The 24,972-nt window shown below is 45.6% G+C and overlaps 1 protein-coding gene across 8 annotated transcripts in view; it reads right to left on the minus strand.

Moving 5' to 3' along the window:
* LOC124013403 (F-box/WD repeat-containing protein 7-like) overlaps positions 1-24,972 on the minus strand; it is a 271,295-nt gene that overhangs the window by 105,959 nt on the left and 140,364 nt on the right. For 6 of the 8 annotated variants that reach the window (XM_046327735.1, XM_046327736.1, XM_046327737.1 and 3 more), the window contains 2 exons: positions 6,018-6,100; positions 4,188-4,329 (listed from right to left, as the gene is read on the minus strand). In XM_046327735.1, the coding sequence (XP_046183691.1) occupies positions 4,188-4,329; positions 6,018-6,100 (225 nt within the window). Of the gene's footprint in view, positions 1-4,187; positions 4,330-6,017; positions 6,101-11,445; positions 11,829-24,972 lie in introns of those variants that run through there. The other 2 variants (XM_046327742.1, XM_046327740.1) reach the window with 1 other exon arrangement.

Here is a 24,972-nt window from a genome sequence, read left to right on the forward strand (position 1 = left end):
GGAATTAAATGTTCGACGAGCAGGTGTCCACATACTTTTGGTCATGTGTACGCAAGTGAATAACACATTCCCTCAACAGAAGCCAGTTAGCCCAAGGCACCTCGCCGCTAACTACACTGGCAACAGGCACATTAAGAGGCCATTTCCACATCAAGAGCCTGGCCTTCATCAGCACTGTTATTACCTAGCTATGCTCCGTCTGGGATTTCTCCTGGCTGAATATTCACCACCACTCACAGCCTGAAGCTCAAAGCCAAACTGTTGAGCTTAGCTAGCAAGGGCTGTAGTTGTAACTAGATCAAGTGTCTAGATGCTGGGGCCAACGTTGTTTTCCTTTGGGAGAGCGCTCAAATGTAACAGTGATTATAAGAGAGAAGGATGGAGGATGGAAAGCATTGGGCATGTAAAGCATCTGTAATTTGGCAGTTAGACTGACGCCACCGGAGGAGCTGGCTGTGTTGGTAGTTAGGAAGGTAATCAGGGAGTTGGGTTCAAAGCAGTACTCCTCGAACCAGGGCAAAGGGTTGGATTACTGAATGGTTACTCAGCGCTGGCTGGCAGGCGACTTAACACCCATTGGTTATGCCTCTGGGAATTAGCTTTCTGGGTAGAAACACCGCTAGCTACAAAGCTTGCTTATGCTTGGCGGGTAACGCACCGAATTAAGGCACTGATTACAAAGCATGGGTCAGTCAACCCTGGTTTTCAACCAGACGACATAACACCATGTTTCTTTCCAGTGTTATGACATTTGGATAGCATTATTTTCTGGCTACACTCATCTTCAAACCTCGTAAAAGAGGATTCATTGAATTTCTCTCTCACTCCACAGGAAGCACAAAAGCGGCTGAGCATGCAAGGACAGGAAAGAGAATGTACAGAATGCACGTTGTGGGTTTAGCTGCGTCTAATACGGGCTGTCAGATGAAAGGCAAAAATGGGGCCATAGCAGGTGAACTACGTCAATAGTCTCTCTCTCTCACGCTCTGTCAAAAAAAAAAAACCCACACACACACACGGCAAGTTTTCACATGGACAAGCTATTTCACAGGATTAGTGGTTTTTGGGAACGATTAAGCGATAAATGCAATGTTACAATATTTGACAACGGATGTCTGACTGAATTGTTTGATGCCGTGCCATGTCCCGGAGAGGCAGGTACTGATCTTACAGGTAGTTGTTGCAGAAGTAAACAGAGCGGAAAAGCCCGACCTTGAACGCAACATTGTTCTAAACAGCTGCGGAATCTTAACATCCTGAAGTAAGACTTACAGGCATCTAATTGTTAAATGAACTTGGCCTGACATCTCTATGCTGCAGTCTGGCTTCTGTGGCTGTAAATCTCTACAGGATGGGATTACATTTCACAATAGCAGTAAACTGGTTTATTCACCAAACATGAAGAAAGTTAATCACCGCAATATTAGCAGAAAGATGTTGCCGACAGGAATGTTATTAGCAAATTGCCATTTTTCGAATAAAAGATTTCTTGACATTTTGTTGCGGTTATGCAGCCATTACCTTCAGAGAATGCTTTGAAGACGGCACTAAAGCTCTAATTTCTTTCCTGTTCATTCCCCCAAAGATTTGGCCTTTATGACGGGCCAAGTCAATACAGCCACAAAGCTTGTTGTAAAAAAACTTCAGCGAAGAAGGCAGCAGCATTACAGCGAGTTGGTTGCCAAGTCAAATAAACTCAGCATTGTTCCCATTTCGGATGAAAGGGATGCTTACTGACGATGAATTTGATATTAACAAAATGCTGGAAACAAAATCGGCGATGTCTGGGCACTCGTCATCATTATGGAGTTGCCTCAACACAACAAGGCTTTTACTGCCCTAACAAAAAGCAGAGAAGGAACATTATGGCCGTGCCTGAAATGGCACCCTATTCCCTATATAATAAACTATTTCTGACCTGAGGCACTACAGGAAGTACCTGAAAGACAAAAGGATTTCTCTATCGACTATTGGCTGTGACGTTAGAACTCGACCATAGGCTAATATGTCATACGAAGCTGACTGGCCTAAAATACTGTGGCTTTGAAAGGATTACCTGAACAAAGATCACACCTGTTTAACTGTTGACATAGTATACGTCGGGCGTTGGCTGCACAAATACAATATTGGAGCCTGTATTCTAAACTAATTCCTATCCCATGCTACAGAGCATATGGTAATGTGAGGGCCAAAACATCAAGGCAGCAATTACCTTCAAGGCTTGAGGAAACATTGATCGGGCGCAGCATCAGCTTTTTATGAGCTCTCACTCCGGGGACTCGAAGGAAGACACTCAGGGGAGGGGGAGGGGGGAGACATATGTAACAAAGGAGTTGGGAGGAACTAGAAACTACCTACTTAATTAACTACTTAGTTAGAACCATCACTCCTCAGGGAGCAGAGGCCAATTAGGAACAGAGCTAGCGGGTAGGAACTAACTCACCTGAAATGACCACTAGGAAGGGGAGGATGGACGTGACAGGAAGACATTGGAGGAGCTAAGGGGGAACTAATCACCTGAAATGACCACTAGGAAGGGGAGGATGGACATGACAGGAAGACATTGGAGGAGCTAGGGGAACTAATCACCTGAAATGACCACTAGGAAGGGGAGGAAGGACGTGACAGGAAGACATTGGAGGAGCTAAGGGGGAACTAATCACCTGAAATGACCACTAGGAAGGGGAGGATGGACGTGACAGGAAGACATTGGAGGAGCTAAGGGGGAACTAATCACCTGAAATGACCACTAGGAAGGGGAGGATGGACGTGACAGGAAGACATTGGAGGAGCTATTGAAATGACCACTAGGAAGGGGAGGATGGACATGACAGGAAGACATTGGAGGAGCTAAGGGGGAACTAGTCACCTGAAATGACCACTAGGAAGGGGAGGATGGACGTGACAGGAAGACATTGGAGGAGCTAAGGGGGAACTAATCACCTGAAATGACCACTAGGAAGGGGAGGATGGACGTGACAGGAAGACATTGGAGGAGCTAAGGGGGAACTAATCACCTGAAATGACCACTAGGAAGGGGAGGATGGACGTGACAGGAAGACATTGGAGGAGCTAAGGGGGAACTAATCACCTGAAATGACCACTAGGAAGGGGAGGATGGACGTGACAGGAAGACATTGGAGGAGCTAAGGGGGAATTAATCACCTGAAATGACCACTAGGAAGGGGAGGATGGACGTGACAGGAAGACATTGGAGGAGCTAAGGGGGAACTAATCACCTGAAATGACCACTAGGAAGGGGAGGATGGACGTGACAGGAAGACATTGGAGGAGCTAAGGGGGAACTAATCACCTGAAATGACCACTAGGAAGGCGAGGATGGACGTGACAGGAAGACATTGGAGGAGCTAAGGGGGAACTAATCACCTGAAATGACCAGGGACGTGACAGGAAGACATTGGAGGAGCTAAGGGGGAATTAATCACCTGAAATGACCACTAGGAAGGGGAGGATGGACGTGACAGGAAGACATTGGAGGAGCTAAGGGGGAACTAATCACCTGAAATGACCACTAGGAAGGGGAGGATGGACGTGACAGGAAGACATTGGAGGAGCTAAGGGGGAACTAATCACCTGAAATGACCACTAGGAAGGCGAGGATGGACGTGACAGGAAGACATTGGAGGAGCTAAGGGGGAACTAATCACCTGAAATGACCACTAGGAAGGGGAGGATGGACGTGACAGGAAGACATTGGAGGAGCGAAGGGGGAACTAATCACCTGAAATGACCACTAGGAAGGGGAGGATGGACGTGACAGGAAGACATTGGAGGAGCTAAGGGGGAACTAATCACCTGAAATGACCACTAGGAAGGGGAGGATGGACGTGACAGGAAGACATTGGAGGAGCTAAGGGGGAACTAATCACCTGAAATGACCACTAGGAAGGGGAGGATGGACGTGACAGGAAGACATTGGAGGAGCTAAGGGGGAATTAATCACCTGAAATGACCACTAGGAAGGGGAGGATGGACGTGACAGGAAGACATTGGAGGAGCTAAGGGGGAATTAATCACCTGAAATGACCACTAGGAAGGGGAGGATGGACGTGACAGGAAGACATTGGAGGAGCGAAGGGGGAACTAATCACCTGAAATGACCACTAGGAAGGGGAGGATGGACGTGACAGGAAGACATTGGAGGAGCGAAGGGGGAACTAACTCACCTGAAATGTCCGGAGCCATTCCTGGAGACCTGTGGGAGAAGGGATGGAGGTGATACGTCGCCTCTGCTGCCCCTGACCGTTAGCTGTCCTGATGTGCCCAAACGTGGTGGGGGTGGCTGGGTAGGGGACCAACCCTGTAGCACTGTGGGGAGAAATATGGAGAGATGGGGAGGGAGCAAGTAAGAACGCAGGATTTTTTAAAATTTTCCCCCACAAGAAAAAGATAACCAGACTACACTGAAGAAAAACTATTTCTCCTGTTCTTCTGAGAAGGATGAGGGTTATATTGATAGCGAGGAACACGGAGGTCATTATGAATATTTTCAAATGCGGGCAAAGTGCAGGTGCTGCAGCAGTAGCAGCTTCTGCAGATATCTTCCACTCCGCTCACTAATTACAATAGCAGTGAGAAGGAGTACACAAGTTGGGTGGATGGACAAGCAAACAACAGATACTAATGAGAGAAACAACCCTGGGTCTCTGCCAAGAGGAGACTTAACTGGGTTTCTATAGCTGGGGTGTATTCATTAGTGCACACCGTAGCAAACCATTTTGCAATGTAAACAGAGTGATCTATTGGGCACATTCAGGTAGGTTCCTACCTGTTTGATTTAGTTTGCTTCATAGTGAATACACCCTGCTCTCTTCTCAATGCAACAGCTTCTCTGGAATTGAACTGAAACCAAGTTCACATTCACTAGACACGAAACGGGAAGGTACTACCTGAACGTCAATTAAGAAACGTTCAATAAAATGTTCCGTTGCTCAATGTTTCAGTACGCCGTGCATGAATAAATACGAGCCTGATCTCTTCCAGAGTGTTTCTCTGGAACTGAAAACAGCTGTTTATTCCCATGTTGCCATCATCATTAATCAACTAAATGCATCTGCACACAAGCTTGATTCAATTTGGTTTGGGTTACTAACTTGTTTTTAATCAACTAAAAATATTTTAAAAATCGACTTGATTTAGGGGAAAGAGAACTGCTATTGAGGTGCAGATCAATTCTGGAATGTGAATTTTAGGGGGATTTCTATCAATGTGCGCCTCTCGCCCTGAGACTTCAAAGTGCACATAGTTCCAAAGAATTAAGTTCAATGTCAACCCCCCCAAAGGGAAGCCACAAGGCGTGCACTCATTCGGTACTAGCAAAACGCCATACCAACCATTCAGCAGTTCCTCACACCATTCTGCTTAGCGACAGAAGTACGGGGTAAGAGAGAGAGGTCTGTTTCATAATGGGTTTATTTTTAATGGGATTGAGAGCTAGACCAACGTGTGGCAATTACAAGGCTGCAGAAGCAGCACAGTGCTGCCAGTGAGTGAGGCAGCAGTGCTTCGTCAGGGTCCTCAGGAAGGCATGAAGTACACTTTAATGGGCAAGGAACACGCTGCGGTGAGCACTTCTTATGAGGATTATGTCTTAGTGTGAATAACTACATAATATTCTGACTTACAGGGACAACGGGGGCTGCCTGCTGGATCCTGTCTGTGATACAACAGAACTGGGTCAGGGTTTCTTTACCATTTGCATTGCTGGGTCTACTGGGTAGGAAGGCTAAATCTATTGGTTAACTGGCAGGAACAGGGGGGTGGTTCTTCATCTTGGATACTGGATAACAGGGTAGGGGAGATGGGAACGGGGGTTGGTTCTTCATCTTGGATACTGGATAACAAGGTAGGGAGATGGAACAGGGGGGTTCTTTACCTTGGATACTGGATAACAGGGTAGGGGAGATGGAACGGGGGGGGGGGGGTTGGTTCTTCAACTTGGATACTGGATAACAGGGTAGGGGAGATGGAACGGGGGGGGGGGGGGGGTTCTTTACCTTGGATACTCTGAGCCTTTGCAGGGCTTTTTTCCTGAAGGGAAAGATCGGACCTCTGGGCCATGGTCCAACTTTCTCTTCATCTGCAAAACAAGGGAGGTGAAAGGAGAAGAGATGTTAGGAGGCAGTAGAGCGAGACAGACACCACAGAGGTACACCCTTGTGTGCGTGTGCACGTTCCTCCGTTCTTGCACCCCTCTATAAGGAAATAATGACAGGGCCCAAAACTAAAAACCTCCCTGCAGCAACCTAACATTTGGTGAAAGATGAGACCTGGCTGGAGTGTAAATGATAATTGCTGCCTAACTCTCCAGATTACTTCTCCTCAAAGACAGAAGATATGAGTCATCTCTGCCATTAACATCTACAGGCTGTACTCCTAAGGAGAACGAAGCAGCGCCTCACTTTGAGAACAGGGAAAGAACGATTTTGTTGTTGAATAACTGGTATTGCAAACAAACGCTGACTTGAATGCTTTTGAGGCTCACAGCAGGAAAGAACTGACGGTTTCCTTCAGAAAAGGATTTGAACACAACTGTAGTTCTTTTTGAGCACACGGCACAGATCCTCACAAGAATAAAACTGAATGCAGATAGAGTTCTCTTGCCTCGCCACGGGGACCAACCATTTCCACGTGAACAAACGTAAATTATGAACAAGAAGCTGAAGGGTCCCTACTTATTCAGGCTATAGATAAAAAGACAAAGAATTTTGAAGTCCCAGTCATTCTCAATGCAGACGATGGCGCTGGCTCCAGCTGAGAGAAAGAACAGGGTGAGGTGTGGTAGAGGTTGGCTCTAACTGAAAGACATTTTATGATTTATTTTTATTAGGATCCCCATGAGCCAAAGCCAAATGAAAGGCAGGGCTGAGGTGTGGTAGTTTTTTTTTTTTTTTTTTTTTTTTTTTTTACACTGATGAGCTTCACTCCAATAGGTTACATTCCATACTGAGAGCCTCTGACAGGCGTGAGAGATTCCCCCAAAAAAGAGCAGGGGACACAAACACACACACACTCACAGAAACAATCATTTGGGAGCAGCTATATGCTACAGGATGGGCAATGACTGCACCCTTCGCTAGAAAGAATACCTTGATTAGAATAGCTCGATTTATACATGGGTGGTTCAAGGGAAACCATACACACAACCTCTCCTGCCTCAGTGGGTGCATAGTCAGAGCCTGGATAATGAACATCTAAAACAGGAGAAAACAGAAAGGCCTCAGCATCCACACACCGAGCCCAAAATTACATTTGAATAAAACTATTTTTGGGGACGTACTTGTACAGTGAGTCTCGAAAGGATTTGTATACACTTGGTGAATTGAATACCCGGTTAGGAAGGAGCACTGGGGGGTTTCAAAAGACAAAGCCTCTTTCGTGTTGTGTTCGCTTTACTCCACTTTGGTAGTGTCTGTGACTGGTACATCGTGACATAAACAGACATTTAGCCTATTTTATATGGGACGTTCACCCAAATACATGCAATTTCTACCACAAAGACCACACTGCACTATAACAGCACACCAAGAATACCTATTAACTATTCATATCTTCATGTCACTGCACTCTGACCGTCGGGACTCACACATGCATGGAACACTAGCTAGGTGCACGGAGATGGACAGAAACTACGCCAAGGACAAGAATGCTAAATATTTCATTTGTTGCCGATTCTGGAGCCACAGAAAAATAGATAATATAGCCTAGCCTGCAATGTGGCTATAGAACTGCAATGAGGTCTGTATGGAGGGAGGCCTACATTTTTAACTTATTAGCTGGGGATGAAGCCTAGTTGATTGGAGGACCAAACAACGATACTGATATCAAAGACTATTAATTATAGTTGAATTTCCACCAGATCACTTGGCGCTGAGTGTGTGTGTGTGTCTGGTGGTCTAACTGAGCTGAGGGAAGTGGTTCTGGTTTATCTTTATTGTGAAGAGCTGGCTGGGTTTTGATTAGGGGCCCCGTAGTGGGATGGTTAACAGCGCATTGACGAGACAGTCGGGTCAGATCAAGAACTGTTCAAATAAATGAAAGCCATCTCCCTGAGATGGAGGACTACGAGGAGACAAAAGAGGAGACAAATGAATCAGAATGATTGAGAAGAGATTTTGATGGGATGCACTGCAGAGAAGGCAATGAAAAGGGATTCTGGAAGAGAAATGGCAATTAAAACAATTCTAGAATAACATTCCAAGTGTTGGTGAAGAACAGAAGATTTATCATCAATGTGTTTTCCATCTAGTTAAAATGTTCTCACTCGAGGAAACAGTTGGGTTTTTATAAGATATTCTCTGTTTGATAGGGGACTCATTCTCAACCACAATCCCTTGTTCCCCAAGGAATAACCTCACTGCAATGGCAGTTCAAGTACTAGGGAGAGTAGGGGTGTGTGTGTGTGTGTGTGTGTGTGCGTACGGGGTACAGGGGTAGTGGCTGACGAGGGAATCTCCCAAGTGCAGGCGTTGAAAACACATTAGAGTGCAACAACCAGTCTCTTGTAATTCAGCCGTGGGAAAAGGTAACCCAAGACGAGACGGAGAATGTTGTTTGTAGACAGCTACTAATCAGTCACTCTGTGTCTCACACCTCTGACCTCCCTAACTGTGAGAAGGAGGATGAGGAGAGCTGGATAGAGAGATAAGGACATTTTGAAAAGCAGCGAGAGACCGTGAGAGAGAATGAAAGAGTACGTCATAAGATCTGAGGAAATCATTCTCTTATTATAAACTGGGTGGTGAATGAATGCCGATTGGCTGACAGCAGTGGTATATCAGACCATATACCACGGTTATGACGAAACATTTATTTTTACTGCTCTAAATACATTGGTAACCAGTTTATAATAGACAAAAATAAAGATTAGCTCCCCGTCGGTCTGAAAAGACAGATAAACCAACTGTAATGTGTTATTACTCATTGAAATGTAAACCTTATGAAAATATAACTAATTGGAATAACGTTCTCCATGCACAGTTATTCAATTACCATGTCTAGCAGCCATGAAATCATTTCAAGATCTCCATTGGAGAAACAAATAGAATTGGGACATAACTAGAAAGAGATGGGGCATCCGTAACATCCATTTGCACGGAACAGAAAGCAAAGGGACCTATTGCTTTCAGAGAAATTAAAGTCAAACTGGATTTTCTATGAGGCTTTGAAAAAACAGCCAGTCTCCCCCTCTGTGCCTGTGGAGGGTTAAAACAGAAGATTCTACTACCTTCCCTACAGAGTAGAACACGCTCCCTATAACAGCAGCTGAGCACTACCTTCCCTACAGAGTAGAACACGCTCCCTATAACAGCAGCTGAGCACTACCTTCCCTACAGAGTAGAACACGCTCCCTATAACAGCAGCTGAGCACTACCTTCCCTACAGAGTAGAACACGCTCCCTATAACAGCAGCTGAGCACTACCTTCCCTACAGAGTAGAACACGCTCCCTATAACAGCAGCTGAGCACTACCTTCCCTACAGAGTAGAACACGCTCCCTATAACAGCAGCTGAGGGGATGGCAGAGAAAGAGCATCTAGGCATGAAATTATACGACTGCAGAATAGTCGATTGAATGTGAGAGAATATGAAATGAGAGGAAGAGTGGGCTACTCACTGAGAAGAATTTGCTACAACAGGAGCACACAGCGAATGACAGCAAAAATATAATTTAGGTATGAAATTACAGCCTCCTACTTGATACCTCTTGAAATGGAAATAATAAACAGAAAGGCTCATTATCATATTTTAAATCCTATCTGAATAGGAGGTGGGAAACGCCTTGCCTGGCTGAACAAACAGTCCACATTTTAATCCCACTAATTAAAAACCTGAAATGCATCCAAACCCAGCAGCCCAGTCAATTTGACTAGCCGGCACTTTTCTCCTTGGATTTTGTGCAAATGAATTTGAAGTGATTACCCAATTTGTTTACATAATATGATCCACTATAAATCATCAACAGCTGCACGTTCCCTTTCCTAGTTTCGGGAGGACGTGCCGAAACTGTTTAACGGTAACCGATGGTGGACACTGACACACGAGGTGTGGGATGTTCCGCTGCCCGGTAACAGACGTTATTCAGAGTTTCCGGTGTGCTCAGTTCATACCGGTTGATTGCCTCTCATAAGGGCTCGCTTTCCACACAGCCAAAATATTAAGCGGATCAGCAACCGCATTCGTCAATGTTATCCGCACTTGAAACCGTAATCGCTTTTAAGAGACGCTGTGATGTTGGTTGCAGCAAACGACTTGCAGTCTTTTCAACCTCATCACCAAAGTCTATGAAAACCTCCACCACAATAAAAGCATGCATTTCTGGATGACAATCTATGATGGTTAAAAATCTGTCATAAAGGTTGTTTTGCCTTATACACAGCAGTCTGACACAGTGACCATTAATTTGTTCTTGAAGTCTCAAGCAAGTCTACAGTGTAAGGAACATAGTCTCTTCTTCAACAGGCAATTCAACAGACACAAATCAGATAGCCTACAGGTAACTATGCAGTGAGACACTTGGCAACACAAGATGCCCACAACTGCATATGTAATAGCCTCATGCATAACACATAGGCAGACCAAGGGAAATATTTGGAATAGGAAACAGAATAGCTACAACCTAACCTAAAAGTATTGATTAAAAAAAACATTGCTCACTATAACCTGGAAATGGAGGTTATATTCTATGCAAAAATGGGAGGAAAAGTCCCATATTCTGAATGTCTGGTTTTGCATCCCCCATAAAGACATCAAAAAACAAAGTATCTAGTCTAATCATTCGTTTTGATGTTAAACCACTCTGTGGGTAAATAATGTAGCATTGTAGCCTATTGGTTAATATGCCGTGATGCAAAGGAACACACTGCTCACACGGTCAGTGTGACACGCAAATGCAGTTAATTGATGGGCAGATAGGCTGGGTCACCGCGTTTTCAACAACGGGCGTAATCCATGGTAAAGGAATGAATGCTCATTGCTCAAATATTATAGTGGGAAAATGTGAAGCTACGACAGCAAACCTCACGTGTAATTATTATGCAATAGGCCTATACATAAAACCCAATGTATTTCATAAGCAATATGTATTTATTCTGTTGCCGACCTCCCTGTACCCTGAATGTCATAACAATGAAAACGAGAACCGATGTGCTCAGTATGAATCTCTGTCATTCTAAAATATGAATCAAATCGGCTATGATATGAGCCCCGCATCATTTCCCTGCGGTTCCCGTTCATCCTCTGCAGTACCTGCCCATACAATCTGCTGATGTATGTATACACAGCGGCGCGTCATTTTCGGCCATTCAATTCGCAACGAGCAGAAAATTATTTCCCAGGCGCTTGGTCAATATGTCAATCATGCAACGATATGACAGAAAGATTGTGCGGCATGATGATGCATACAGACGTAGAAAGCCTACTCACTTTATAGAAAATCATCTTTAAAGTGCCGTAGAAACCCATGTTTGGTAATCCGGCTGTGGGTTCCTTTTCCTTCACTGCGAATCGTTGAATCCCCAATATGACAGAGTGGTAGAATCGCAGTGCAAAGGGGAGCAGGGCAGGGTGCTCGCGGGTAGATCCGTGACAATCTCTGATGTGGACATGCTCGAGCACGTCACCGAACGGGCGTGCGTGCTTGACGGTAGGTGTAGTAGATTTCTCCGTATGGAATTAGCTCCGTCCGTGCCACACTGATTGATTTTTCTCAGTAACGATTCAAATACAGAACTATGGAGCTAGTAGGCTCTCACTACCGAATGCCCCACAGGACTGCACGAGCGAGGATAATGAGCAAGGAGAGAGATGATAAAAAAGGGGAAGTTGCAACTCGGGCGAAAGGGGAGGAGTGGCTAGAGGAGAAAGGGGAGGAGTGGCTAGAGGAGAAAGGGGAGGGCCATGCCCTCTTCAGAGCCTTCACAACCCTAGTTTCTGTGTAGAGCTCGGATTACATTTTCCCCGGCGGTGAGGAGGCGAATGGTGCAGTCCAACAATAAACAGTATGCGCAGAGCATCCATTATTGGTGCGAATACACAGCAGCCAGGAAGGAAAAGGGAGGGAACCACGGATGTGACTAGATGGAGTACACCTACGACCGGACGTGTCTTTTCCTAGCAGGTTGAGAGAAGTTTTTCACTAACCTTAACCTAATTCCCCTAACCTGCAATGTTAATTATTCCAACCTGCTGTGTAGTAAATTATCCTAACCTGCTATGAAAAAGTCACTTTCCGATCATACCACCAAGTCCCCCCCCCTCACTTGTTGCAGTCCACACACACCCCATGGTATGGCAGCAGTGGCACCACTAATGTTCTTTCCCCATCACTGGGCAGGAGGTATTTATCACAACTTGCTTTGAATAGGATATTCTGTATAATCAGTGCTCTGCTTAGGGCAGTCAGACAAATTACATCCCGAAATGTGAGAAACTAATATAAATATTAGAAGGAGAATATGATATTGAATAAACAAAAAAATGTATTTAATATTTCAGCCCATGCATAATAAATGCATAACATTCATATATTATATTCCACACTTCATTCAGCCCCGGGATAAAGAGAAATCAATTTTCTCTAGTCGGCAGCGGTACACAATATGCACTTCAGGTGCAGCCCCTGATTTACACACAAAATGAACGCTAATTCCTTTTCAATATGGGCAAAAACAATGATGGGCCTTAGTTATCAAAACTAGAACATAGATGATGGTTTCACAGCTGGGAAAGGGCTATCACATGCAAATTATACTGCTGTCGAGGGGAAATAAAACAACTCGAAACTACTGGTTTGGGTCCAAAACAAAACAGTCACAGCTGAACAAACTAATCAATAATAATGGTTGAGGTGAATAAACATTGCTAAAAGAAAATACTTAATCGTATTTGTCACCTCCAAGGTAAGAGGGAAGCTTTGCACAGGGCTATCCAGCTATCTGGTAAACAAATCCTGCACTGGCAGGTAGCTAGCTCAGCTATTGTTATTCAAATAAGGTCTTGTGTAGAAAATAAATACACATGAAAAGCCCTTTCGCTTACGTTGATCAATTTGGACAAATGGGAAACTAGTCTGGGGATCTTGCATTAGGTCTGCAAACACCTGCAACGAGCCTGCAACGAGCCTGCAACGAGCCTGCAACGAGCCTGCAACGAGCCTGCAACGAGCCTGCAACGATTCATAAAAAGGCTGTTGCAGTGCCCATATTTCCTATTGAGAGTGTCATTGGCAACATGGGAGGTGCGTTGTTTTATTATCTTATTAGAACATCTTAGACATCCGTCAGCACACTACCGGTGAAGCAAACATATGGTCACATTCTAGAAATCCAGCTTTGTGCTTTGAAGCCCTAGTGTCAGTTTCCCTCTCATCAACACCTTGGAGATTCCCTAAAAACACACCACATCGATTCAGCTACGACCGGAAGTTACTTTTTCATAGCAGGTTAGGAGAACTTACGCAGCAGGTTAAGATAATTAGGTTAAGGTTAGAAAAGGGTTTTTTGTTATACTTTTGGTTTTATCCTGTGATGTTTATTGTGTAGTTTGTTTTTATCCTGTGATGTTTATTGTGTAGTTTGTTTTTATTTTCATTGTTCTTTATCAATGGTTTTTCCTGTGAAGCGTGTTGCGTTGCATTCATGTCTGAAATGTGCTATATAAATAAAGCTGGATTAGGATTTGATTAGGGTTAGCAAAAATACTCTTAAACTGCTACGAAAAGTCACTTCCAGGGGGGCTCCCGAGTGGCGCAGCAGTCTAAGGCACTGCATCTCAGTGCTAGAGGCATCTCTACAGACCCTGGTTTGATTCCAGGCTGTATCACAACCGGCTGTGATTGGGAGTCCCATAGAGTGAGTTAGGGTTTGGCCGGGGTAGGACGTCATTGTAAATAACAATTTGTTCTTAACCGACTTGCCTAGTTAAATGAAAAAATCCAGTCGTAGATGTATTGAAGTGGCATGTTTTTTTAGGGAGCCTCTCAAACAGAAACAAACTTTTCAACCAAGATCCCGACGACACACTGAGAGTAAATATATATATTGATTGCAATTGTTCCCGAATGAGTGAGCGTTCATGTGCAAAGGATTAGTATTTAAATTGTTATAATTATCAACTGTAGTGACTTCTCAGGTGACCCCCACTCCCCCTTTTGTCTCACAAGCCGCCATGCTGGTTTAGCCCACTAGGGCACATTCTCCTATCATTTCTTGTAACCATATTTACTTTGTTTGTTTATGCCTTTCTGTGAATTACTTAGTAAATAAATGATTTAAGACAATTGATGTATGGATGACTCATAGTGAAGACTGGGTTCGTGCAGGTAACCAACAATTGACTAATTACAGAGAATATTTGATAAAAACTATAAGTCTTCAGTTTAATGATGCCAAAGACAACACATGTATGACACAAACTACTTTTAAAGGGGACAATTGAGTCCTTTGAGAGAGACCTGCTCCCCATGTAATCTGGTGTTGGAGGCGTTAAAAGGTGGCCAGGTGCAGTATAACTAAGATAGTCTGGAGCTCTCCCTGCAAAATCTTCCCTCATTTGTTTTTGTTGCCACAGCAACACACAGAGATGGTGTGTGTGTGCGTTGGATCCGCTTGAGAACAACCCCCTCGCTGCCCAACCTTAACACAGTACGTTGGAATGCGTGGAACGCGAGAGCGGTGGCGCCCCAGCCTTTGAAGAGCCTGTGACCTCTTGTTGCGCCCCTTCTGCCGCTCGGTAAAGCATTAACATACAGCGGCGCTAGGCTCTTACCCCACAAAACCTCTTAAAAACCCTCCAGACATTGGGCTTCCACAAAACAGGTGTCCTCCGAAGTACACTCATATCTCAGCCTGGTCCATGTTTTGTCTTCTCGTCTTTAAGTGATAGACCTCTGTGAGAGAGACTGACAGATCTCCCGCTCTATAGATATATTTATATATCTAGATATAGATCTATCCATCTATCTGTATAGAGAGCGATATATAGAGACAGAGAGAGGAGCGAGAGCGGGAAGGCTATGATGAATGGTTCTCGGTGTTGGAATATATATTGGGAACTAGAATGGAGAATGTAGTAAAATTACTATCTTGTAACAGCGCAGTGGTATGTCTGGAGGGCAAATGCAAATGCTTGATTCCCTTTATGTCTCTCCTCTCTCGTATGGAGCTTCCTACGCAAACCGTAGGCTACAGCATGTGGATGTATGGATTTCTATGGCAGTGTTTCAGCCAACAGAATAGAAATGAGCTTATGAGTTTTCAGGAAAAATTGACTTTTTTTTATGTACGTGATACTGCAGTATTTAAAAAGAAAAAGGAACTGAGGAACTGATTCACGGAATTCATCATTCTTCATGAGGTTTCATTAAATAAAGGGTAGAAAGTGAAAAGTGAAGGGACTTAACCCTCTCTCTATAGGTGGATTAGATGGACTTAGACATTGAGCTTTTCAAAGGCAACAGATAGCCAGGGTATTTTCCCACCTCAAGCTATAGGAGAATGGCCTCCTTGATCAAATGTTTCAACGTGGGGCCTTGTTGAACTTGAAGCAGCAAATACGTCTCGGGCAGTGGTGCGTCGCTGAATAACCGCCGTGTCATTGTCCTGGCAGTGACAAAATAGGGGACCTTCGATCTCAATGGACGCTCACCGAGAGAGCAATAGCAGGGTGCACTCCAACCAGACAGATGACATGCGATCGACGGACAGCGACGGGGAGAGGTGTGACAAATAGAACCTTGGTCCATCAGTGCAGCATTCCATTCTGGGGAACTATTGGGGAATTATTCTGAATAATGACATCTGCCTGTGGCTGCTTGGGGCCATTAGCATAACAGCCTTTAGCCACCCACGCGACTGCAACCCCCGAGAGTCCAGGCCTCTATTGGGGTCAGGTCAACGAGGAAATTAAAGTGAGGAGGGTTGACATCTCCTATTGTGACATCACGAGAGTTCCATGGGAAATGATATGAACAGAACAGAGGATAGAAGGGCAATGTCCATTACTGCCAATCACACGCTGTTAAGAGTCAAATAGTAACTTAACCTGGACCCAAGGTTGTTCTCAGGCTTGATATCTGTCAGGCTGAAAGTCTGGGAAGCCCATCGGAAATTCCAGAGAGACCAATACAGTGAGTTTTGGAGAGGAGAAAGTATACAAAACTCTGCACTATGGAGAACAAAAGTTTAATGACAAAGACAACCTACTGGCTAGGGTGCGTGCACACACACACACACACACACACACACACACACACACACACACACACACACACACACACACACACACACACACACACACACACACACACACACACACACACACACACACAACAACACCCAAGACACCAGGGGCGACTGGGTGTGCTATGGACCCGTGATAATAACACCATAAATTACTGTGACAAAACTAATATCGAGCTTTATTAGTTGTTTATCCACCATCAGGATCTAAAATTGAACTTTCTATTTCCCTGCTGAAAGCCATTGAAGGTCAGACTTCACAATAACACCACGAGCCATTCCCACTTCCTGGAAGGAATACTTAATAAGTAAATAAGAAATCAAACCGCTGACTAAAGACTTTGAAATAAATTTTTCTAAAGACTTTGATATTTTTCTGCCCCGGGGTTCAAGTGAGAAGAGAGACGTCGGACGTCACTGACATCTATCTAACCAACTGTGCCTCTTTGGATCACAGAGAGAAACGGAACTAAATCCCTGGCTGACAAAAAGGTCACCTGGATTATTTTCCTAATCGAAAGAAACCAGTGCTTTATCTATTAGCAGGAAGTAGGGAGCAGGCTCGTGTTTAACTTCCAGCAGCACTGTTGGGGAAAAGTATATCTGGGTGGTGGGCTCTTGCAGTTTCTCAGTGGATGGAGGGCTAGAGGCTTCTTCCTGACACCCCAACTGGAGCTTCTGGGGCGGGCCAGGCACAGCACCTCCCAGCTATGGAGGCCCGGCCAGATCTGAGAACAGCAACCATCGCTTACCTCGTATTTTCCCACTGCCTACTGATATAGTATATCACTGATCTGTGACCTGCCTTTAGAGAGGGACTTCAAATGAACAGGGGGGAAGAGGAAGCTGTTGACCTTGTCGAGTAGTGCGAATAAATCAGACAGCAGGAAGTGTTGTGTCCTTTAAGGATGGGTTGAATTAACCCTTTGGCACTGAACTACAGAGAAGCTGACACACACACACACACACACACACACACACACACACACACACACACACACACACACACACACACACACACACACACACACACACACACACACACACACACACACACACACAGAATGATAAGTTAGAAAGCCAAACACGAGTACACCCTCTTGGATTCTTCAAAGCCAGTCTTGACCTTTACCCATAGTCAATTAATACAGAGATGTTCTGCTAGCTACGAATGGCAGCTATAAACAAGATCAGTCAGAGCATGACTTATGTACCAGACAGCCACGCAGGAAAACAATGTCAGGGGTTGATATATTTCTGGGAGCATTTATAGAACATCGTTATATGATTTAGCTGCAGGCCTGTACCATGAACAGGGAACTTACTGACACTGCCACTCTAATAACGCAGTTAACGTGAATATTACCCCTCTGTCCCATCCCTACTGTGTTGCGGTTTAGCATGTTTTGCATTTACCTCATTAATATTCCACATGGACACGGAGAGAAGAGGGTTACAGAACTGGCAGCCATAAGCCAGGTGAAACTTGGCCTGCGTGGGTGTCAACATTTACAGAGGAATGGATAAACCCCCTTTAATTATTCAAAAGTGCCACTCCACAGCCCAGATTAGGCAGGACGAGCCAAATTACAAAAAAGCAGCGGTGGTTTGCTGGCTGTTGGCTCTGGGTGTCTGGATGAGCTAGTTGGAGGAGGAGGAGTGTGATGAGCCCAACTGTGTCTGGGTTACCTTTGACCTTCCTGGGTCTCTGGGTTCTGCCCAGTGCTCAATAGGGGACCATAGCTCCACCTCCTTTTTTCACATCACACATTCTTCAGATCTCAACCTCTCCTAACCACAGTCCCACAACACCCCACCTCTCCTAACCACAGTCCTACAACACCCCACCTCTCCCAACACAGGAACAGGCCTCTCTGGGGAACTATTGCCTTCTCCTAATAGGATCAGAAAGAGCAGGCTATTCAATCCAGACCTCTGCAAATTACAGATAAGAAGCAGGAAGCCAGGCTCTGTTGCGCTCCATCTTTCTGTCGTCAACATAGGGGAATAGGCATGTATATTGGTCACCCCCCCACCACCAAGGCATTTACCTTCCTTTGGATAATAATTTATAAAGGCAGGAACTCTGCGTGTAGTAAAATGCCATTGGAGAATGCAGATGGGCTGGCCATGTCCACATTATCAAGCTTCAGCATTTCAATAAACGGTGACCTTTAAATGCAGAGTGGTGTGTGGGTGTGAAGCACTTTCCCAAGATGTGGGACTGTTCATTGAGTTATGAATGCGTGGCCGTGGCTCTGTGCATCCGGAGCGCACACAACACACACACACACACTGCGTCTCTCCCACCAACGCTCGCGCTTCAGCAGAAGACAGACGTCACTTTCTCCTTTAAAAATAACTCCAAATTACAGCCCTGCTGCTCCCCTAACAATACCCAAGGACTAATAGGCATTCTCCTAGACCCTGCACTGGAAGGGGCAAGCCAGGGAAGAAGAGGAGGAAGAGGAGATGCCAGGGTAAAGGAATCTCACTAGAACACACAGCATGTTTCTCATGTACAGTTTTCTAGAAAAAGCCACACTTTTCAACCATACCGGAGCCAACTCCACACTTCAAAACATCCCTCTCAAAAGGAGAAGGTAACTATACAGGGTCCAAACCGGAGCCAAACCTATTCTTCGAGATGTAATTTGAGTGGATGGAGCAGCTGGCAACTTTGGGATTGGGGTCTCAGAAAAGCTAGAGAGTGAGATAGGTCTTTCTTCCTCTGCTCTGGAGAAAACTAGAACTCAAAAACGAGGACGGAGAAGCAATTTGGAGCGGAGAGGGTGAGGTAGCCGTTGTTTTTCACTTTGCGGTCTTTTTGAAGATCATGGCGTGATGAATCAGGAAGACAGGTGAGCCTGAAGGACGGTGTAACATGGAAGGAATGCAGGTGGAGGATCCAGGAACGTCTTGACGTGTTTAACTGAGCTACGACCAACAACAACAACTCTTTGTACCAGAAAGCCCATTGTACTAGCAGTCCTGAAACATTGCTCCATTTCAATACAGTTGTTCTCCCATACTTGACAGTTTAAATGCATCTCCACAGCAACCAGCTACAAATAGAGGAGCAAGTCACAAACTATGGTCTCATGATAAGGAGGAGGTCAATATGAAAAAGGCGGCGGCCATTTTTAACCTCTGTCCAATTACTAGAGACTCGGGGCACAACGCTTGATCTTGTTTAGATGTTGGCCATTGGCTTAGCCTTTGAAAAGTACAGGCTCTTTGTCTAAATGGACTTTGAGGGATTAGACTTATCTATAACAGGCTAATAGCAGGAGTGAGTGATAGTGTTGTGATTGAGTCAGGCGGTAAAAATGCTGCCACACACACGTTGCCATGTCTTGTGTTCAAAGTGAAAGAGACAGAAATTGAATTTGTTTTGGGTGGTTTGTCAGTGGAATGAGACTGACGCAACTCAACAGCAATGCAACCTGGTCCGAGTAGTTGAGGAATGCCCATAACCACAGCCATGTCTGAAATATTCTCCTCCACTCCTGAGTATGCAAGTACAGTATATTAACATGACAGTGTATGCTTGTGTAAATAAGCATGTGTGTGTTTGTCAGTCAGTGAGAGGGTGTGTGTTGGTGAGAGTTTATGCATGAATGCATGTGTGTACTGTAGCTGAATCTGAAGCAGTAATCTGCTAGAGTATGTGTATGTGTGAACGTTTGGTGGGTTTTAACACATGCTCCCTGATAGCGGAATCCTGCCGTCTTTCTGCATGACTGGCTGAGCCAGCAGTGGTGTGGAAGAGCATCCTCCCGTCCTGGGAACACACTCGTCACACTTCCTCGGTTAACCCGGTTAGCATCACCACACATGAACGCAGACACACACACACACTCGGTGGTCTGCCCTTCAGGTGAGTCACTCCCTTACACAGTATGCAATCCTCCCTTTTTCCACACGTCTCAGACTCAGGTAGTCACCATATCCCCTGAGGAGAAGCTAGGTCGAACCCAAATACATCTCTATGTTGAGAACACCCGGGTCTGTATCCATGCTGCTTGTAGCCAAGCGGTTAGAGAGGTGAGTCAGCAACCGCGGGCTGCCAGTTTGAATCCCGGGTCTGATAGGAAAAATCTGGCGGGAAGTCTCCAGCATCTTCGTTTGCCTTTGTGTCCTTCCGCCCAGTGTGGAAGTCTCCAGCATCTTCGCTTGCCCTTGTGTCCTTGCGCCCAGTGTGGAAGTCTCCAGCATCTTCGCTAGCCCTTGTGTCCTTGCGCCCAGTGTGGAAGTCTCCAGCATCTTCGCTAGCCCTTGTGTCCTTGCGCCCAGTGTGGAAGCCTCCAGCATCTCACCAAATGCTGCACGCGTCTTTGGTAGGGGTTGGGTTAAAAGCAGAGGTCAAATTTCTTACTGACTAATAGTGATGTTAATCATATTTAGAGTGGCCGGCCAGCCAGACCTCACAGGTCTTTCACCACCTCCACTATCCAGCCTCTGCCCTGCAGCTGCAGTGCCTCAGCTAACTCTGCTAGAGTATTCCAGCCCGCCCAGAGTATTCCAGCCCGCCCAGAGTATTCCAGCCCGCCCAGAGTATTCCAGCCCGCCCAGAGTATTCCAGCCCGCCCAGAGTATTCCAGCCCGCCCAGAGTATTCCAGCCCGCCCAGAGTATTCCAGCCCGCCCAGAGTATACCAGCCCGCCCAGAGTATACCAGCCCGCCCAGAGTATACCAGCCCGCCCAGAGTATACCAGCCCGCCCAGAGTATACCAGCCCGCCCAGAGTATACCAGCCCGCCCAGAGTATACCAGCCCGCCCAGAGTATACCAGCCCGCCCAGAGTATACCAGCCCGCCCAGAGTATACCAGCCCGCCCAGAGTATACCAGCCCGCCCAGAGTATTCCAGCCCGCCCAGAGTATTCCAGCCCGCCCAGAGTATTCCAGCCCGCCCAGAGTATTCCAGCCCGCCCAGAGTATTCCAGCCCGCCCAGAGTATTCCAGCCCGCCCAGAGTATTCCAGCCCGCCCGGCACTACAGTACAGCTATAATGTTACAGTGCTACAGTCCCTATGCTCCAAACACTTACCTCCTTAATGGACAAATAATAGTGTGATAGTGTTACAGTTTGGTTCAAATTGCCCAGAGAGGGTTGTGTGGCTTCCAAAACTTTAATGGATTAATTTCATAAACAGATACATTGTACAAGCACAACAAACACTGGTCCATCGTTTAGGCTGCATGAGCTGAGGCATGTGTGTGGTGACTTGCTTGACTCAACAGCCTGAGGCAAACAGAGTGACACTAGGGGAGGAAGTGTGTGTAAACGGCAGTGTTGACACGGCTCAATGCCCTGCCGTGTGTCATGGGACTCTCCTCATGTAACATGTTTAAGTCTACAGAGAGGAGGGGTTAGATTAGGGAGGACAGAAGGTTACAGTGAACGTACGACATATTGGTTTTAATATGAGGAAGCAGAAATAACACACAAGTGAGGGTACACAAATATCTAGCTAAGTGTGTTGGTTGGGAAATAAACTGTGTCGGTAAATGTGTGTGTGGGGAAATACAATGGTTGAGCATTGTGTGTGTCTATACAGAAATGGTTGAGTAGGCTATATGTGCAGTGAAACAGTTTCCTTTCTTTGAGTGTACCAGTGAGGCCGCTTGTATAGGAGAAGGGCAAGCGCTCTACAGTCCTATTAACCAACTGAACAGACAGTTGAGGGCAGGGATGGCTAGGATGGCAGGGAGAGACTGAGGCCTTGAGAGAGGTGAGGTGCTGGGATTCAGAGTGCTGGATGTGAGTGTAGAGGGCCAGAGTTAGGGCTGTTACGGTGACTATGCTTCTCCAAAACGGTATTCCTAATTATTAAGAACATTGCTTTGCAACAGGAATATAGTAGGCTTGTCACAATACCAACATTTTACAAACAACACGATACCAGGCCATGTATTCCGATGTCCATTTAGTATCGGGATACCAATGTGGGAAAAAAATAAATAATAATAAGTGGCTTAGCATCCTGTTTGGCCCGGTTTGGTTTGTGAAATGATATAAAATGTGTGTAAATCCTGATCGAAAGACCAAAAAAAGGAACCCCCGGTAATACGGGTCATATTTTTAAACATTTTTTTCATGTTTAGGTTAGAGAAGATTGTATGCTGTAAAGCTACACGCCTGTCGCGAATCTGTGCTCCAGTTTCCCTAACTGACACTTAGAATCTGCAGAACAGCGAACTTGCAAAGTCTACTCAGACTGGTCAGTGCAGGTGAGTGATGGCTGGTAGGGGATGAGGCTGGCTGATCACAGCTGCCACGCGTGAAGTGGATATTATTGGACAGACAAGAGACTAGCAGCTGTTGCTTAAATTGATCAGAATTTATCAATTAAATTGACTTTTATAAACATTTTATAACAGGCGCCAGCAGGTTCTTTAGATCAGCAGGGCTGAAAAGTCAGTCGTATCATATGTAACGGTACTAAGTGGTTCTAAAATGTTGGTATCATAAGTATCATGACGTTTTGGTACCTGGCTGGCATGAAAATGAACCACAGGAAAAGCGCCCTCCATTCGTGATTTAAGTGCACAGATGACATTTGTTTTCCCCCTGCCCCTGTTCAGTCCGGTCCAACTCATTTCACACATATATTATGTAGTATATGTAAAGAAGAGACTAACTGAAGAATAGTCTGATGCGTGACAATATCACTTGGGAATGCTGCCCAGCGTGTGCAGTAAGGGAAGAAACAGCGCCTGCCTTTGTTTTGGAGTTTTTCAAATCGTAGTTGCCCACATGTAGCCTATATGTTCTGTTAAGGTTTGTATCAACTACAATGGCCAAATAACTCCAAACGTAGCCTATAGACCTAGGACCTATACGGTTAGAGTTCAGAACCTACAGAGCCTAGTGACACGCGTTCTTAGAGACCCAGTCACTGCGTAATCGCATGTGAAAACAGAGTTGACTGACCACTTTTGAAAAAGAGGATCCCAGCTTTCTCGTGCTGCTCTATCTATTTATTGCTAAAGTCCACAGCCATATGGCATAGCCAGATCAGGACCTAACATATGGACAACTCAGAGTATGCTATTCTGAAATAGACCACATTTTCTTCATATCATGCTTCTTTACACCTGTAAAATAAATAAGGGATTCATTGTGATGTGTCAACTATATTACAAGGACTTAGTGGACTGTTTGAAATGTAGATGCTCCAAAAGGTGTGGATCAGTGACTTGTAGGCCAAGCGTGGGAAGCTACGGGATGCTAAACGGGTTTATGTTCATTAATGGTCACTTACCAGCAGTTCTTTGCATGACAATCACCGGCTGACAATTTTATGACCGCCACAGTCCTAGGTCAGAACCAGTTCACTTGAGAGAGGGTAGATAGAGGGCCCTGCAGAACAGTGGGTTAACTGCCTGTTCAGGGGCAGAATGACAGATTCGTACCTTGTCAGCTCGGGGATTTGAACTTGCAACCTTTCGGTTTACTAGTCCAACGCTCAAACCACTAGGCTACCCTGCCGCCCTGAACGTAGCCTATAGACCTAGGACACACAGTGTGTGTGAAGCACACATTGTAGTGCACACACACACACACACACACACACACACACACACACACACACACACACACACACACACACACACACACACACACACACACACACACACACACACACACACACACACACACACACACACACACACACGTGAAGTCCTCAGACCAGGGATGGGCAACTCCATTCCTCAGGGCCAGAGTGGTGACACCGTTTCCCCCCATCCCTAGCAAGCACAGCTGATTCAACTCATCGCGTTCTAAACTGAAGATCATGATTAGTTGATTATTGGAGTCAGGTGTGTTAGCTGGGGGAAAAGTGTCAGGCCCCCGAGGACTAGAGTTGCCCATCCCTGAAATAGAGCAAGCAGCAAGAGGAAAGTGGCAGACTGCAGGGGAAAATATTGGTGATGTGTGTTAGTGGAAAAAAGGGACAAAGGGAGAGCGAGAGAGAAAGAGAGAGAGCATTGCTGACATGTCACCCAGGCAACAAAACCAAGCAGAGTTCTCTTATGACTATAAAAAGCCCTTGGCTAAAGTCACCACAGCACAGATAGAGCACCACTCAGAGAAACTGGTTACTACCCACAGGCAGAGACAGAAGGGGGAGATAGAAACTGGTTACTACCCACAGGCAGAGAGAGCGAGAGAGAGAGCGAGAGCGAGAGCGAGAGAGATAAATACTGGTTACTACCCACAGGCAGAGAGAGAGAGGAGAGAAGAGAGAGAGAGAAGAGGGAGATAAACACTGGTTACTACCCACAGGCAGAGAGAGAAGGGGGAGATAAACACTGGTTACTACCCGCAGAGAGAGAGCACGAAAGCGAGGAGAGGCCATGCTCCAACGCTCCATGCTGTCAGTCCTGCTTGGAGTCTGAGGGAAGCAGAGATTTGTGATTGGCAGGTAGAGAGACTGGAGTTAAACCTGAAGCAGAGGTAATGTGACCAGCCTGGTGGAGGTGAACACTGCCCTGAAATAGACACCGGTAAGGAGCAGACTGGAGATGCCAAGCAACATATGGGAGAGAGAAGAAACTGCTACAGCTACTGTCAAGTAGCTACCAACTAGTAAAGTACAGATACTAGACCTTGACAGTAAGATGAAAACGACAAGAATGAACGTTGAAGGATTTTCTTACCCACAGAAACATTGACTTGAAATGGGAATTCCCATTCTAGCCTAGT

Source organism: Oncorhynchus gorbuscha, linkage group LG24 (genome assembly GCF_021184085.1).
Source record: "Oncorhynchus gorbuscha isolate QuinsamMale2020 ecotype Even-year linkage group LG24, OgorEven_v1.0, whole genome shotgun sequence".
NCBI classification, from domain to species: Eukaryota; Metazoa; Chordata; class Actinopteri; order Salmoniformes; family Salmonidae; genus Oncorhynchus; species Oncorhynchus gorbuscha.